The sequence below is a fragment of the Mus caroli genome, chromosome 5 (assembly GCF_900094665.2).
Source record: "Mus caroli chromosome 5, CAROLI_EIJ_v1.1, whole genome shotgun sequence".
NCBI classification, from domain to species: Eukaryota; Metazoa; Chordata; class Mammalia; order Rodentia; family Muridae; genus Mus; species Mus caroli.
In genome coordinates this window covers 16217272-16233964 of record NC_034574.1, presented here as the reverse complement: position 1 = coordinate 16233964, position 16693 = coordinate 16217272, and the positions used below count along the sequence as shown (strand labels likewise).

Sequence of the window (16693 nt, the reverse complement as noted above, 5' to 3'; positions counted from 1 at the left end):
TCTCTCTCTCTCTCTCTCTCTCTCTCTCTCTCTCTCTCTCTCTCTCTCTCTCCCTCATTCTCTCCCCACAGCATCATTTGACTCCCAAATTCTCTTCCACCCCACCCTTCAGCCTATGCTCATTCTCATCTTACTGTGTGTGCTTACTGCTCTCCTCCAAGTTCTTGTTACTGCCATTGGGCTCTAAACACTACCCCACCCCGGGGTCACCAGCAGCCCCAGTCCCATCCACACAGCCTGCTCATTTCCAGCCAGCTCTGCTGATTTGAGGCTTTCAACAGTAGCTTTATGATTAGTGAAAGTCGCATCCCATTTCAGTTTCATTCAAAGCTTTAAAGTCTTCAAAGAAGCATCAATATTCTCAAAGAAAAATTATTTTGAAGGCTGATGGGTAAAGGTACCTGCCACCAAGCCTTACAACCTGAGTTTGATCTCTGGGATAGAAGCTCTCCATATTCATCCCAAGAAACACACACACACACATGCACACAAGCACACACACACACACACATGCACCCACCACTAACCACAACAGTAAATAAGCATAAAAACTTAAAGGTTAACTTATATGTACTAAACATTGAGTAAAATCATTTTTATATCTATACTATATTCAGAACTCATAAAAATTGTCAAGAAAAAGGTAACCAAGTAGAAAAACAGACAAAGATATAATAAATAAATTTTCCAAATAACAAATTTAAATAGCAAGTAAATAGAGAAGGTGCCCAAATGAAATAAACAGTAAAAGAAGTACAGACAAAGGTAACAGTAAGCTATCAGTTTACCAGGGAAAATGTTAAAGGTAAATTTACCTCACACTTGAATACTCGGCTTGTAAAATTAGGTTTTTGGAAAGTAACTAGCAAACCCTCCGGAAACTTATTAAATGCGTAGTCCCATCAACATAGCCATCCAAATCTGAAGATTTAGGCCAAAGAAATGAAAGTACCCACATATAAAGGATAGAAGCAAAAGATAAGTCCAAGATGATTTGTACTACAAAACCAAAAAATGGGCAAGTGAATGGATGTTTGTGCATAGTGGAATGGCTGAAGCATCGTAGACGCTGTGCCAGGACTGCCGTGCCCTTCCTTGGAAAATGAATTGCAGCTATTTTATCTGGCTTCTCAATAATTACTCACACGAGTTAATAACAACCGAGCCAGGGTTGTCAAGAGTGGAGATAGATGTGGAGCCAACCTAACTGAGGAAACTTGGAGACAAGTGAAAGGACAGTGGAGACAAAAGGCGAGTGGGGACCGTAGATGGCAGGTCCTATGTGCTACATGTAAAAATAATAAATAATATAATAATATAAATATATTATATAATATAAATAATATAAAATAATATAAGAAGTTAGCTTCTTTCCTGGTTTCTAATCTCCATCCTCTTGATGTGGTAAGTAAACTAATAACCACAAAGGCATGATTTCCCCCATGTGTGGATCTAACATTGGACAGGTTTGTACAAGCAAGAGAGACTGTGGAGAAGGTCCCCGAGCCTACTGCACCCAGGGCACTGGGTGTGACATAGCAAGGAGGGCTGCTAATTCCTCCATTCATCTTTCTTTTGGTTCATATGTCATAGCATGGAGGTTATTATTCAAAAATCATCAAAGAAAATGTGTTGTATCAAGAGTTCATCTGTCTGTTGAAGCCAGAATCATAACTCCTAGAAGAGAGTTGAAGCAAGAGGCATTTCAAATCTTTACCACTCTGTCTCCATCTTCTCTGGTGATCTGGATATGAAACCGCTCAATATCTTTAAACAAAAAAAATCAAAAAGAAAAAGGATACTTTAACATCCAGGAAAAAGCATTAGTCAGGTCTTTCTAACTAACGGCTGTGGATAAATTTTTATATAATAACTGCCTAGAAAAGTACCCCTCCACAACACAGGACTCTCCCAAGACACTTCAAATCCAACATCATCCTCCCTGCTGACAGCCTCAAGGTGCACATTTCCTTTTTTCTGTAGTATTATAACCTATGGAATGTTTGGCCCTCTGTTGCCAGGCTTCCCTCCACAGGTATATCATCGTCTTAGATAAGACCATAAGAGCCTCATCACCAGGGTTAACCTCTCTAACTTCCTAACACACAAATGCATTAATATAGGTAGAAACTATATGTATACATGAGGCATTTTAGGAGCAGCATAAATAAAATCTATAATACTTTAATCTGATTTGAATTAACTAGCAATTTAGGTTTAGTCACACTTAAATCCTGCTGGTTCTAATTATAAGACACAAATATAATTTGACCTTTCAAATGCAATCAACCAATAGTTTCATCTCATAATGTGAAAGATTGCTTGTTGGATTTTGTCTATATCCCTTCCCAAATCTGAAAACACCCTGAAAGACCATAACCTCTGTGTCACTTATACTTAAATTTAGTCATGCTACTGCAGGTCTTTCGCTCTGCCCTGGGATTCTTCTAGCCCCCTTGCCTTCCCTTTCTTTTCTCCATCCAAGCCTCTCACACTTGGATCATAGTCAACCACTCTGATAGACATCTTAAAGGAGACAGACAGACAGACAGACAGAACAGACAGAGCTGTGTAACTGTTGTACAAGTTGACAAATTGGATATCTATGTATACAAGAACAATTCCTTTCCCAAGACAAGGAAACTGAGTAGAGATTGAGGAAGGAGTTGAGGGGGAGGGGGCGGCTTTCACGGGGATTCTAGGTCTCAAATGGACATCAAAGGTAAGCAGAGCCTTGTGATGGTAAAGATATGCAGCAGATTCAATCCAGCAGATTCAACCCAGCAGATTCAGTCAGCCTTTACACTTTACTAGGAGACTGTGTGCATACACCCTGCACATCACCTAAAGATACACTTACATTTCTCTTCTGAGATCAGTAACAGGTGGTTCTGTGGAAGAAGATGACTTTCAGCTTGTGGGTAGAGGAACTGTGGAAAGGGAATTAGAAAAATCATACGCAACTCTTTTGCTTGTCCTAATACTTCAGTAGTTGTGTTTGATCATAGTTGCTGCTGTGTCTTATGCAAGGAGCTGAGAACCACAGAATACTTAAGGGGTTCCACATGCACATATGTCAAAGGTCAAGCAAGAAGAGGAAGGAAACTTCCAGGACCTCAGTTGTCTAGGGGGAGGTTGGTGCCAGGTACAACTTTATTGTCATTCCTTTGAGCATAAGACAAGGAGGGAGCTGCCTCCAGAGATGGTGTTTCCTGTTTGGAATATTGGATCAGAAACAATGCAAACAACATTGATACAATATGTTCTATTGCACAGAGTAAAAGTGTGGTCAGTATATTTACTATGACACTAAACCCAGTATATAATTAAAAACCAAGTAAGTACACTCCCAGCTGCAATGTCCAGATTCACCCATCTGAGAGACAAAGAACAAAGAGACCAGGGACTTTCCAAGAAAGAACAGGGAGCCATGATGTGGCAAGTGGCTAAAGAGTTACAAGGTTCCAAGTTATACTAGCAGCCACTGGGAAGAGAGTGGTTGACACGGGACACCCCCGTGTGTTTGCCACTGTGAGTATCTGCCCACAGGACACATGGTATTGAAGGAAAGCTGGCATGAGATGGTGCCAACATCTCAATCTTTTCATTATCAAAAAAGGACACACAGTAAGTCAGCCTACTAGAAATTTACTAGAAAGAGTTACCAGTGACTTTTGTTCCCTGGTACCCACAAAACTTTATTATAAAAGGACATAACCACATATGGCCCAATTTCACAGACATTGACCTCTCCGTTATCATTGTCTTTACTTTGTATAATAGATCAGTAGAATTTCTTTAAATAATCATTGTTCTGTCTCTCTTCTACAGTTGAAAAGGAAACTGTTAACTATATGGACATTCTTTTTAGCAATGACCTTAAAATTACATACTGGATAGAAAGATGAAATCTGGCTACAAAAATAATACCGAGCTAATTATTAGTGACTCCTGAGAGTCAAATGAGATGCCCTGCACACTAGACTGTGGAAAGGGCTGAGATGAGTTAAATTACGTACATAACCATAGCCCTCTGCACACCACAACAAGGCACTATCCCTTAAGACGATGGCAGGTCTCAGCAGAATGTATCAGTGTCTCTTCCCTTAGAGTTAATCTAGTTGGATAGGCCCATGACTTGGCCAAGGGACTGCCCCTCAAGAAGAGAGGACCACTTTAAACTACATGCTAAAGAGATGGGTAGTATAAGCATCCCTTTGAGATGGTGCCCTTGTGTTCCCAGAATTCCTGCCCCCAGAACAGTCTCTTACAGAGCCACAGTCGTGTAACTTTGTCCGTATCCCTTTTCTTCTCTTTTCTAGGCATGCTTACCCTAACCCGTTGGGCTCTCTGACCCTCTGAACATCACAGCCCATCACGTGGCTGTCCACTGGCAAGTGGCTGGCCTCCGTGATGACTCGACTCCAGCAGTATGGCTTTTCTCCCCCTTCTCTCGTCCATTCTCCTCTGGATAATCACCAAGATTTACAGGTTACCTGCCTGCCGTCATATGATTTTCTTCTAAACTCTAATAAAATTATCCTAGAACTTAAAAAAAATGGAGAAGGATAGGGAAGCTCATAATGTTTGCAGAAGTTGTTTACCTTCTTAGGTATGTGAGTACTCAAGACCATGGCTGCCAGTCTCTAAGCCTCTGCCTTGTCTCTGCATGGTAATCACTGAGAAAGTCATTTCATAAGACTCACATAGATGGTGGTTGTCATGCTATTGTTATGAAGTCTTAACAGTATGTCTTCCTAGAGCAAGGCCTGAAAACTAAAACATAGCCTTCAAGTACAGCTCTCCAAAAGCATTCAGGATGGCTCTCTTGCATTCTAAATCCATTAAAAGTAAGAATCTACACGATCATCATGCATATTTAGGGAAACAGCATCATGAAAGACAGAACACAGTGCAGACCAGACGTGGTAGACTGTGAAGAGGCACATCTCTGCCAGGGAGAGGGACAGAGCAGAAAGAAGTATGCATAATGGGTGAAGGCTTGAGGTTCCATCTCTAGAGGTAAGGGTGTGAAGAACAGGAGGCCAGGCCAGCCTGGTTTTTCAAAGCCAGTTCCAAGCCAGCCTGGTCTACATAGCCAGCTCCAGGCCAGCCAGGGCTCCATAATGTCTCAAAAGAAGATTAAACAAAGCACTCCTTCCCTGGGCCCAATTCCAACACACATGCACACACACACACTTCCTCTGTAAAGCACATCACAGCCTTTGTGCTCTTAAGAACACTAGACAACACTTCAGCATGCTGCCAGGAAGTCATCGAAGACATCACAAGGAAAAGCAGGAAGCTGAAACCCCGAGGCACTAGGCAGTGACCGTCATTTGTCTACTGTGGGAGCACGAGGCAGAACATCGCCTGGCTCAACCTTCCTTGAGGCTGTGCAAACAGAAAACTTACCTGCTCAACAAATGCCTGGCAAAGTTCCACAACTGTAGATTACGAATTACAAATAAATCCTCATAAGCACAAGAATGCACAGGGTGGCTCTTCAACTAAAACCTGGCTGTCTACCCACCTCTCCTCTGCCTGCTTCTGCAGCAATGCACAGTGTTGCTAAGGTCAGGAATTTACTGCCATTAATCAGAGATAATTAGTCTGCCAACCAGGTGAATATGCAAAATAAACAATTTTAAAGCTTACCACCAAGTTATTTTAATACTCAGTATGCTATCACGTGAAAACATTGCGTTGCTATTGGGTATAGCAGGGTCAGGGCGGCCAGGCCAGAATTCTTATCTCCATGTTAACAGGGGAGGCCTCAATGCTTCCAGCGTTCACATCTGGAAGACTGCTTAGCAGATTAAAGGTGATAATGCGTGTGAAAGTACTGTGTAAACAAGCCCCTTTCAGCCTCAGCATCACACCTTGGGATTAATGAGACAACAAGGAGACAACAGACTTACTTACCTGTACCCAAATACAGCTATCCACTGCTTTCAGAACCTTCACGTTGTTAACAGGGTGTATTTCAACCAGCAAAGTTAGGCACTTCGACCCTACAGAGAAAAGGAGGCTTTCAGTCATAACGATTGGGACAGCACACATTCTCTTTTCTCAAGTAACCATGAAGAAGAATGCCCAAGGCATCAACTTAAGCCAATAGTGCGCAACAGTTAACAGAACAATCCTACCATCATCATCATCATCACCACCACCACCATCATCACGTCATCATGTCTCTTGAGGTAACATTACAATTCTATTGCCCTGTTCCTTTCTTCAGGGACATGTGGTGGGCCCAGGGACTCTACAGGAGTGATCAGCCTAGCAAAGACCCACCTTCCACATCTTTTTACACCTGAAGGAAGCTACATTTGAACCAAAGAATGCCCATGTTCAACAGAAAGCCTTTGAGTGCCCTAGGACTGGCAGCAGGCACTGGGAAAGGAAGCAGCTTACCTAAAACGCAAATGGCTTCTGAATCATCATGCTATGGCTGTGCACACCTGCCTGTAACACAGGAGAGCACCTGACAAGCTCACCTCCAGTGGATGCCCTTTCCCCTAGATAGCATCGCTGGCAGACACGTGCAGCTGGGTTTTGAAGGTGTGTGCTTCCTATTATTGTAGCTATTTCTTAATTTTTCTAAGGTTTGCTTTGACATTTCTCAAACTCAAGATTGGGGCCATAGGTATGTATGTAAGTCAGTGGTAGGGCAAGTAGTTTAGTTTTCATTACCAAAAAGTGGGGGCGGGGGGGGGGCATCAAACCAGATAAAGAAACCACAATGGAGCAGAAGTCAATGTACCCCGAGTGGAAGCATTTCTTAGCCCGGCTTCCTAGACTAGATGGACATCACTCTGCTCATTGTCTCTCCAGCTCTGCAGCGCAGTGGCAATCATGTGTGGGGGAACACAAAGAGATTCTGATGTGCACGTGTGATGGCTGGCAGTGCCTGTGAACAGTGCACAATCTCAGTTTCCCCCAGGAGCAGCACTCTCAACAGCTGGCTTGGGTCCTCAGTGTCATACCTGAGCAAATGTCACCAAAGTAATTAGGGGTAAGGCCATGGCCAGGAGCTGGAAGGGGTTTACTACTACAGATGTTCAAACTTAAGTCAAAGGTTCTCCTCTCCCAAGAGCATACTCCAGCTCTTAAGACTCTACTATAGTGTGGTTCTCTCTCAAGTACTGTATTTTGGGTATGGATGTACAATCTGAGGGTCATACAGCAGTCTGGAATCAATACCAGTTTTCAGTCCTGAAAAAAGTAACATGACACACTGGTCCAGGAGAAAGGTATTGACGATGAGCCATTTTCCAGGGTGTGGTCTAACAAATATGATGAGTCCTGGGTTAGTTCTATAAAAAATGTCCTGACGGATCCCCTCCAAGGAAATTCCTGAATTGAGCAACAGTCATATGGGAGATTGTCTGGATTCCCTACGCTCCTGTATCCTGGTCTCCCGTGACTAGTCCAGCTGCAAGCTGTCCTAGAGGTTTCCCCCAGGGCGTTGGGAGGCTGGGCGACAACCTGGTCCTCAAACTTAGCCTGAAGGAGGAGCAAGCTGAGCTGCCAACTCACACCTGTGACCCAGGCAGAAACTCGGGCCTGAAGGGGGCTACTCACGGGCTCAGCTGGCATCCTACCTCACTCCTCACCTCCACCCAGACTGCCAGAGGCAAGGCGGGAGAACCAGGCACTCCCCAGTAACCTAGTCCTTGCGGGCCAGAGAGCACAGCTGCTTCTGCTGCAGCCCTGGAGGGCCAGGCTAGCTATGAGACCCACAGCCACAGCCCTTCCAGTGGCCTAAGCTCCGGCCTACGGAGACTCAGTCTACTTGGATGTCTGGCTATAAACTGGATAGAGAGGATGCCCTGTAGACCCTGCGGGCCACATCTGACTCCCTCATCTGTATGTGGAGGACTGTGCTTTTCCTTATTCTCTTTTCTCAGAGGTCTTAAGCAGCCCGGATGTCTTAGGGTTTTACTGTTGTGCACAGACACCATGACCGAGGCAACTCTTATAAAAACAACATTTAATTGGAGCTGGCTTACAGGTTCAGAGGTTCAGTTCGTTATCATCAAGGTGGGAGGATGGCAACATCTAGACAGGCATAGTACATGCAGAGCTGAGAGGTCTACATCTTCATCTGAAGTCAGCCAGTGGAAGACTGACTTCCAGGCAGCTAGGGTGAGGGCCATAAGCCCACACCCACAGTGACACACCAACTCCAACAAGGCCATACCTCCTAATAGTGTCACTCCCTGGGCCAAGCATATACAAACCATCATACCAGGATTTAATCACCATAGTTAATGATGGGCTCAAAATGTTTAATCCCTCTGCCTGTACCTGAGGAATGCTGGGGTTAAAGGGGTTTTGTTTTATTTGGGAGGATGTGTTTTGGTTCTGCCCTGGAATCTGGAGTGATTCTCCTGCCTCAGCTTCTAGGGTGCTAGGCTACTCACCCAGTGTTGGGGGGGGGGGCGGGCTTTTTTTTCTTTTTAACATTAGTGTCTTTAATTTTTTGTTTTTGTTTTTTTTAATTTTAAACAAAAAGTTTATTTAAGCAACAAGACACTTGACTTGAAGGGGAAACTATCTAGGATCATTTTATTCAAGAGTAATTTATCCCTTCTTAAAGACAGATTGCCCTACATGTAACCACTACGTACAAAAAAGTAATAAAATTGCCCTTGGTTTTACAATGATAAATGAAAAGCATTAAAATTCTCCAATTGAACAAGGTATGCAAGGATTTTATGCTGTTGGGTTATGCTCTTTTGTTAAAGCAAACTAGCTTACTGGAATCTAAGACAAGTGCTGAGTGAGCGTGCTTCTAATGGGGAAAGGTGGATATTTTCACAGAACCAGTTTGTCCCCCGTAAAAACACCTCCATCTGATGTCAACCAAAACAGAACCCTGGGCGTGTAGTTTAAAAAGAATGAAGAGAGAGAGAGAGATGCTTGTGTACATACTCCTGTTACTTTATGAACAATAAAGAACTGAGGGTAGGGAATGAAAGAGAAGAGAAAACTATACTGTGGTAGTCAGGATGTGGCGGGACGAAATGGCGGCTTTCTAGTTGAGATTGTATTCTTGGTCTAGAACAAGATTCTGGGGGCAGGTAGCAGGTTCTCAGTCTTCTCAGAGGACACCCCTGTCTGCCGCAGGAACACATCGGTCGTCGTATCTTCATCTCCATTTCTAACTGTGCAGGTGTGTCTGTTTCATCGACTGGTTGTCCCATCAAACCTGTATCTGATCTGCCTCATTGACAAACCCTGTCATTTATAATGGCTTTCATGGGTTTACTATGTACTGTCTGCCTCTTAATCAAACTGCACCACAAAAGCATCCTGCCCCACCACCTTCAAATGGTTATGATCGTTGTTCTCAGTCTTGTGTCCTTTCTGACTCCTTCCTTGAGCCGGAAGTCTCCTCAACTTCCTCTTCACAAAAGAGGCCCCAGGTCCACAAGGAAGGAGCACACAGGCAGCACCAGGGGCGGCAGAAGAAGGAAGCATTGGAGACTGGTTTTTCTCCTTTGTGGCAATTTCAAGCATCACCTTGCCCAGATCTCAATCTGGTTGTTGTTGTTGTTGTTGTTGTTGTTGTTGTTGTTGTTGTTCGTTAGAGCCCTGTTGTGTACTCATTTCTATCAATGGCATAGTAATAAAATTATTAGTAGAAACTAAGAAAAGAAAACCTTGAGGAATTTGGGGAGACGAGTCAGTGGGGAAAGTGCTTGCTATGCAAGCATAAAGAACTGAGTTCAGATTCTCAACATCACATAAAACAGGCAGGCACAGCAGTGTTTATGTGTAAGTCCAGAGTGGAGACAAGCCGATCCATCTAGCTCATGGGCCAGCCAGTGTGGCCAAATCCATGTGCTCTGGGGTCAGTGAGGGCTCCTGACTCACACAGAAGAAAACAGACCTACAGAGGAAGACACCTGACATTAAACCATCCTCCACAGGAGTTCACACTCCACACTCGTGCATACATATTCTTACATGTACACACTCCTTCTGAACACACAAACCACTTGAAAAGGCAAGCAGCATTAAGCTATTATGAATCACAAGTATAAACTACAGAATGGAAAGACAAACGTTTGACGAATACCATGGTTTATGATGGGGAAGAAAGAAAGAAAGAAAGAAAGAAAGAAAGAAAGAAAGAAAGAAAGAAAAGCCAAGTGGCAGGACAGCACATTGATTCACAAAGCTGCTTTCCTGTTGACAGGACAAAAGCAATGATGAGTGATCTAGTTTCGTTCTGTTGCTGTGACAAACACCATGACTAAATGTGGCTTAAGGGAGGAAAGGTGGCTGTTTGTTTGGCCTACACACCCAAGTCGCAGTCCATCCATGAGGGAAGTCAGGGCAGGAACTCAAGCAAGACCTTGAAACAGAAACCACTGACGAAGGCTGCTTGCTGACTTTTGAGAGGCTCATACTTAACTAGATTCTTGTACAGCCCAGAACCCCATGCCTAGGGAATGGTGCCACCCATGGTGGGATGGGCGTTCCTGCACTGATTGACAGTCAAAAGGATCCCCCCACAGACAGATCCACAGCTCAATCTGATTTGGACAATCCCTTAACTGAGAATCTTTTCTCAGCTGACTCTAGACTATGTCACCCTGACAGTGAGGAACTGTGGGAATCTGCTTGGTACCTAAAACATGGCTCCAGAAATAAGAAAGGCATTGGTGTTGAAAAGAGTCAGAAAGAAAAATAGAATAAAAATATTGTGAAAATTGAGAACAAGAAGGGAAAACAACTTTCCTACTAAAACTAAATTATTACACAGACATTCTAACTGCATGAAAAACCCACCGTTTGGGGGAAGCCAGGGAAAACTATAGAAAGAAAAAGGGAATCGCCCTATACATGAATCACCCTTTACAGCATGAATCCAACTGCCTCCGACTATCATTTAAATTATTCTCAATAGTAGAAACATCTTCCTCCACTGATCTCCAGGCCAGCATTTAAGCAGTACCGCTACCATGAATGTGGGAGTCAACCACTACCAACAGGAATGTCTCTGAATCATAGGCCATGTCCTTCCCAGTGGAGATCTTGAGGTAAGCCACAGTTCCGTGGAATAATTATTCATCTGCCCCTAATGGCATGAAGACTCTGGGGAATCTTTATGACAGTGGGTTCCAATACAAGTGGCTACCCCAGATGCTGCTCAAGAAAGATCTACTGTATCAGCTGTCAAAGGCAGCCCTACAAGAGAAGACACAGAAGTAACCCTGGGGCCTTTTCCTATGGAAGATCATTTTCTAAACCAACATCAACTATACATTGACCAGGGAAAGAGGTTGCTGGTAAAAGCTGACTATAAAGTATGTGGATCAAAGAATCTTTTACTTGAAGTATGTTATAGGTTGTCTCTTTTGCAATGGGGAAAGAAATCGCATTTTAAACAACAGAGTGTTAAACAACACTTTGCAGGAGACTACTTTTTTTTTTTTTAATAAAATGACTTATATGGAAACCATTTGTTGTCAGACAAAAGAAATCTTTCCAATGTACCTGTCCAAAGGACAAAACATCGTGACATACTCTATAGTCCTTTCTGGCTGCATCATTTCTGAAGTCTCTTTTTTCAGGTAAACAGTGTTTTAAGACAGGGTTTCATGTAGTTTTATGTAGTCAAGGATGACTATCAACTCCTGACCCTCCTCCATCTACCCCTTATGTTCTGGTTTAACAAGGGCTACACCACCAAGCCCAGTTGTACTTGTGAAACCTTAACAGGATAAAACCTTCCATGGCGCTTACTGGTGATTCCCAAGGGCGCTCTCCAACCCCAGCCTCCTCTGGCCTGAGCTCTGACTCAGACTAAATCCCTACGTCACATCTCTGGATGTCTAATTCCCATCTCAAACTAATCATGTGTAAAACCAAATACTTTCTCTAACTCCTGTTAACACACACACTCACTCACACACACACTCATTCACACTCACTCACACATACACTCACACATTCTCACATACAAACACACAAATACACTTACTCGCACACATGCAAGCATACTCACACACACACACACACACACACAAATACACACATGCAAGCACTCATATATATACTCACATGCAAACACACACTTACACACAAACACATTACTCACACACACTCACATTCACACATTAAAAAACTCACACAGACACATACTCACATTCATACGCAAAAACTCACATAGGCATACACACACTTATACAGAGGCTGTGTCACTTTTGACTTGTTCTTTTTCTCATATGCTTATCAAATCCAGAAGCTACTCCTGACAACTCTGTTTTCTAAATGTGTCCAGATGCAACCTTAACTGTAGGATTCTCTTTCTGGCAAAATAAAGGCCAGGTCCTGATGATGCTCTCTTGCTATGGAGATGACTGTCCTCTACCTCATCTTCCTCTTCCTCGGACTTCTAACTCCTCCTCCTCCAGCCCAACCCACTGCCCCCATCACTCTTTAACACAGTGAATCTACAGGGGCTAGCCCAGGCTGGGAGCCCTTGAGCTGACAGTTGCTATCAGAAATGTGACCTTCCTTTCCCTCTTTCAGGTTAAAATCATGCCCCGGCAGTGTTTCCATGACCCAAATACACTAATAGCACTCAGTCAATCCTTTTAAACAGATGTTGCTTCTAAAGAAACTCAAACTAAGGCCAGAAGTTAACAGATCAGGTCCACTCCAGCCAGAAGTTTGCCTGAGGGAGTGGGGACAGGGCCAAAGGCCAGAAGCACACTAGATAGGGAATCAGCACATTAGTGGCCTCACGTGTGTGTGTGTGTGTGTGTGTGTGTGTGTGTGTTTGTGTGTGTGTGTGTGTGAGAGAGAGAGAGAGAGAGAGAGAGAGAGAGAGAGAGAGAGAGAGTGCATGTGAGTGTGTGAGCCCCATCGCCCCATTCCCTCAGAATCATCCCTTTTCAGACTGGAAGTGGAGAACAGTTTTCCTTCTGCTTCCTGATTCCCACTAACCTCGGTCTGCCTACTGAGCATCTTTTCCATTTGTACTCCCAGGCTGTAATGCAGAAAACAGATTTTCCCAATGATCCTGAGCCAAAAGCAAGACACTGGTGGAGAAGCTGAGGAGGAGCAGTCTGGAGTTATGCATGGTCATTACTTGGTGGTCAAGATAAACGGTGAGTTGGGATACAAGCTAATTGGTTTAGCATGATAGCTAATAATATTCAGCCTAATGTTTTTAAAGGTTCAAACGAGGAATCTCACCCAAAGCCAAGACTGGGCAGGCATATCGGAGTAGGATCTAATTTAATTTTAATTTTAAGCAACACTTTGAAATTGATCTGGACGTGCACTTTACAACACATACACCATTGACTATTGATGGTAAGGCATAAATGATAAATACCAAGTAAAAATTACAGTTGCTCTGACTTTGACGAGCAAAAAAATCTTTTTTTCTTAGATTAGAGGTAACAAGTAACAAGAAGAAGCAGACGACACACAGTCCAAATCCAAGGCAAGTGGCTTGGCCTCACCAGCTGCGCAGCTACAGCAGTAATTTTGCCTTCCCAGGACACAGGAGTACGTCAGATCAGCCCCGAATCTTATTTTGTTCAAACACTTGTTTGGGGGTCAGCATCCTAGTATTCTAAATCACATCCCACACAATTCAATCCAGTTCCACCCCTAGAGATGACCATTGCCTCAAATGCTAAGCTAAGAGCATTAGAGAAACTAAGGAAACAGGTGATGGTAGTTCTCAGTATATCGTAGCAAGGTGAAAGTGTGAATAAGCAATGAGACCTCAGAGAAAACATCTAGCCCACCAGTATCTCACAAAAGCTCTTCCCAGGCTCGGCTCCAAGTCTCCTGCCGCTGTAAGATGTAGGGAAATGTGTGTCCTCAGAAGCCCAAGACAGCCTTGTGACACTCAAGTGGAAAATATGTATAAAGGGTTTTCCCATCACACGTAACCACAGAATAGATCCAAGTAGGAACTCTGCTAACAAAAGAAGGAATCTAAGTGCCAAGTAAACAGAGTCGAGGGAAAGCACCTGGGGACACAGCAGTAAGGGGCCAGAATCAGACCCTCTGGGCCAGAGTTGCCTCCAGCCCACACAGATGGCTATCATTACTGGAGCACAGTCTTAAAGACTAGTTGAGTTGACTTTTATAAGTTAGATCTTTACATAAAAGTCCAGAGTCCTCAACAAATTGCAAAGCTGGATCCAGTGGAATCAACTGCCCTTTACAGCAACAGAAATCTAAAGCTAAGTAGTGGCTCATCCATTTATGTCTACCACAGGTCAAGACCCTGTACCCATTGCTAGTCCTTATGAACTGCATTCAGCCTTTGTTCGGGCTAAGCTGGCTGGCCAGTGAGCCCCAGGTACGGCCTATGCCCTCCTCCATAGCACTAAGATTACAAGTGTGTACCTGGCTGTTTTTACGTTGGTTTTTAGATTAAACTCAGGTTCCCATGCTTGCATAGCAAACACTTCATGGGTTAAGCTATGACCCAAGCCTGGCACTTCATTTTTCTTACACTGAATGTATTTATTTCTATGGCTTCTGGTCACTGTGAATACTTTAAGTCTAGTGCTAGGTTGAAAGTGCCATGAAGACAGGCACCTCACCTCTTACAGACATTGTATCTCCTCCACCACGCAGAGTGCCTGACTACAGCACTAGCCAATACTGTTGGGTTATGGACAAACAATATAGAGTACCTTTTGAAATTTAAAAAGTAAAGGGTTTTACTCCACATGGCTAATAAACTATAAAGTAAATTTTGGCAATTGAACAGATATGTACTTTGTAGTTACTAGATATTCATAAGACATTAGAGATTAATCAATATTTCACCAGATATTTTTAAGTAGTTTTCCTACTTCGACATTAACTTCTGGTCACAGAAGTCAAATATTTTCCAGTATTCACTTAATCTTCAGGCACTAATTAGCATCTCATTATCCCTATAATTACCACTATATTACTTTTCATGCTTTTCTGCCTACTTGAGAAACAAAACTTAAAACATTGCTTGTGCTTAAATAGCCACTGCCTTTTTATTATAAAATAAAGACATTTCTAAAGAAGCTTGAGACTTGGCTCAGCCTGACAGATCTTTATCTATCAATACGTACAAAGGAAGAATAATTCCATTACCTGGCTGAAGGTCATTCTTTACTCCCTCTGTGGTATACTGAATGAAACTTGCAGCTAATGGAAAAGAAAACAACTGAATTAGCAATCGATTCACATGGTAGCTGTTCAAGTTTATCATTTTACCCTGGAATAAATGAGAGTTGTAAGGATCTTCAGTGTAACACTGAGTGAATGAAAAAAAAAAATGTTCTTTCCTATAGGAATATCCTACAGATTCTCAGTTTCAACATGAATTTCTGGGAAATTGTTAGAACCAAATATTGCAAAGTCCAAAATGCTTAGACTTTCAAGATGTCGTCTTTAACATACAAAGATGAGATCTCAACTCACCAAGCATCGTTCTCTCACTGTTGACTGAACAACTGACAGCTTGCATGTCCTTCTCAAAGGTGTACAGATGCTATTAAAACAACCAAAAAAGGGGGAGGTTACAGGAAACAGTTACATGAAGATACATTCCTGTTAAACTTTATACTAAATATTGTTTAGTAAAACATTTCCTAAAGAGACTTCAACCAATAGTAATATTCTGGATTATTTTTCAAGGAAAATGTTGAATATTTTATGCCGTATTTGGCACTGAAACTTAGCTATGAGACAGGCAAACAGCATTTGAAACCAGGCTAGACCCATGGTCCAATTCTGACTATCATTTTCCAATTGTGTGACTTTGGACAAATTACTCAGCCTCCTAATTCCATCACAATGAACCTAGGACTATAACATGTGTCTCATGTTACTATGAGGTCCAAGAACTGCTGAAGTGGGCGGCCAAAGTCAGTGAAATATCTCATGGGGTTATCAGGGGGATCAGGAGAGACAATACTCACGAAGCAGTTAGTACAGTGTATACTGTCCTAGTGAGCCTCAAATGTTAGCATTAAAGCACTGAGATGAGGAAGGCGTTAATCAGATTGCACACTTGACTATGACACTACTGGTTGTGTCACAAGTGTATCTCATATTTAGAGAGATGGCTAAGAAATCTATCTTTACTTAATATTTTCTTCTTTATGCGTGTTTGAAATGTTCAAAATATCAAGAGAAGCTGGTCATGGTGTGCACACCAGTAACCCAAAAGGCCAAGGCAGAAGGATTAAAAGTTGGAGGCTATCCTGGGCTATATAGTGGCACCTTGTCTTAAAGAACAGAAAAAGGTCAAAAGATTCCACTTCATCAAGGACAATGCTAAGGGCAATGAAAACAGTTGTGTATATGGGAGATACAACATGTAGGTTAAGGACTGAGGTCATGTTATGGCTGGGTCACCATATCTCCACAGGGAGCACTTACGAAAGGGGAACTTTGAGTTACTATGAAGGCACTAAGTTTGGGTCTAGAGAGATGGCTCAGCTTTATGAGCTACTCTTGACAAGGATCCAAGTTCTATTCCTAGCACGCACATTAGGAAACTCATAACTGCATGTAAGTCCAGCCCACAGGCATCTGACACCTCTTGAGCATTCATGAGTGCATACCCCCACACACACGTACACACATACACACAATTAATAATAGTCTTTTTAAAAGAAGTTACTAAATTCCTGCAGTTTTGTTTTTTTTTTTT

At 42.8% G+C, this 16693-nt stretch overlaps 1 protein-coding gene across 1 annotated transcript in view; it reads right to left on the bottom strand.

The window, feature by feature from the left end:
• Positions 1–16693, bottom strand: part of Gsap (gamma-secretase activating protein) — a 99987-nt gene that overhangs the window by 62570 nt on the left and 20724 nt on the right. The window contains exons 4-8 of the mRNA XM_021162344.2: positions 15457–15526; positions 15127–15180; positions 5926–6014; positions 2861–2930; positions 1718–1767 (exon numbers count right to left, since the gene is read on the bottom strand). Coding sequence (XP_021018003.1) covers positions 1718–1767; positions 2861–2930; positions 5926–6014; positions 15127–15180; positions 15457–15526 — 333 coding nt within the window. The remainder of the gene's footprint in view (positions 1–1717; positions 1768–2860; positions 2931–5925; positions 6015–15126; positions 15181–15456; positions 15527–16693) is intronic.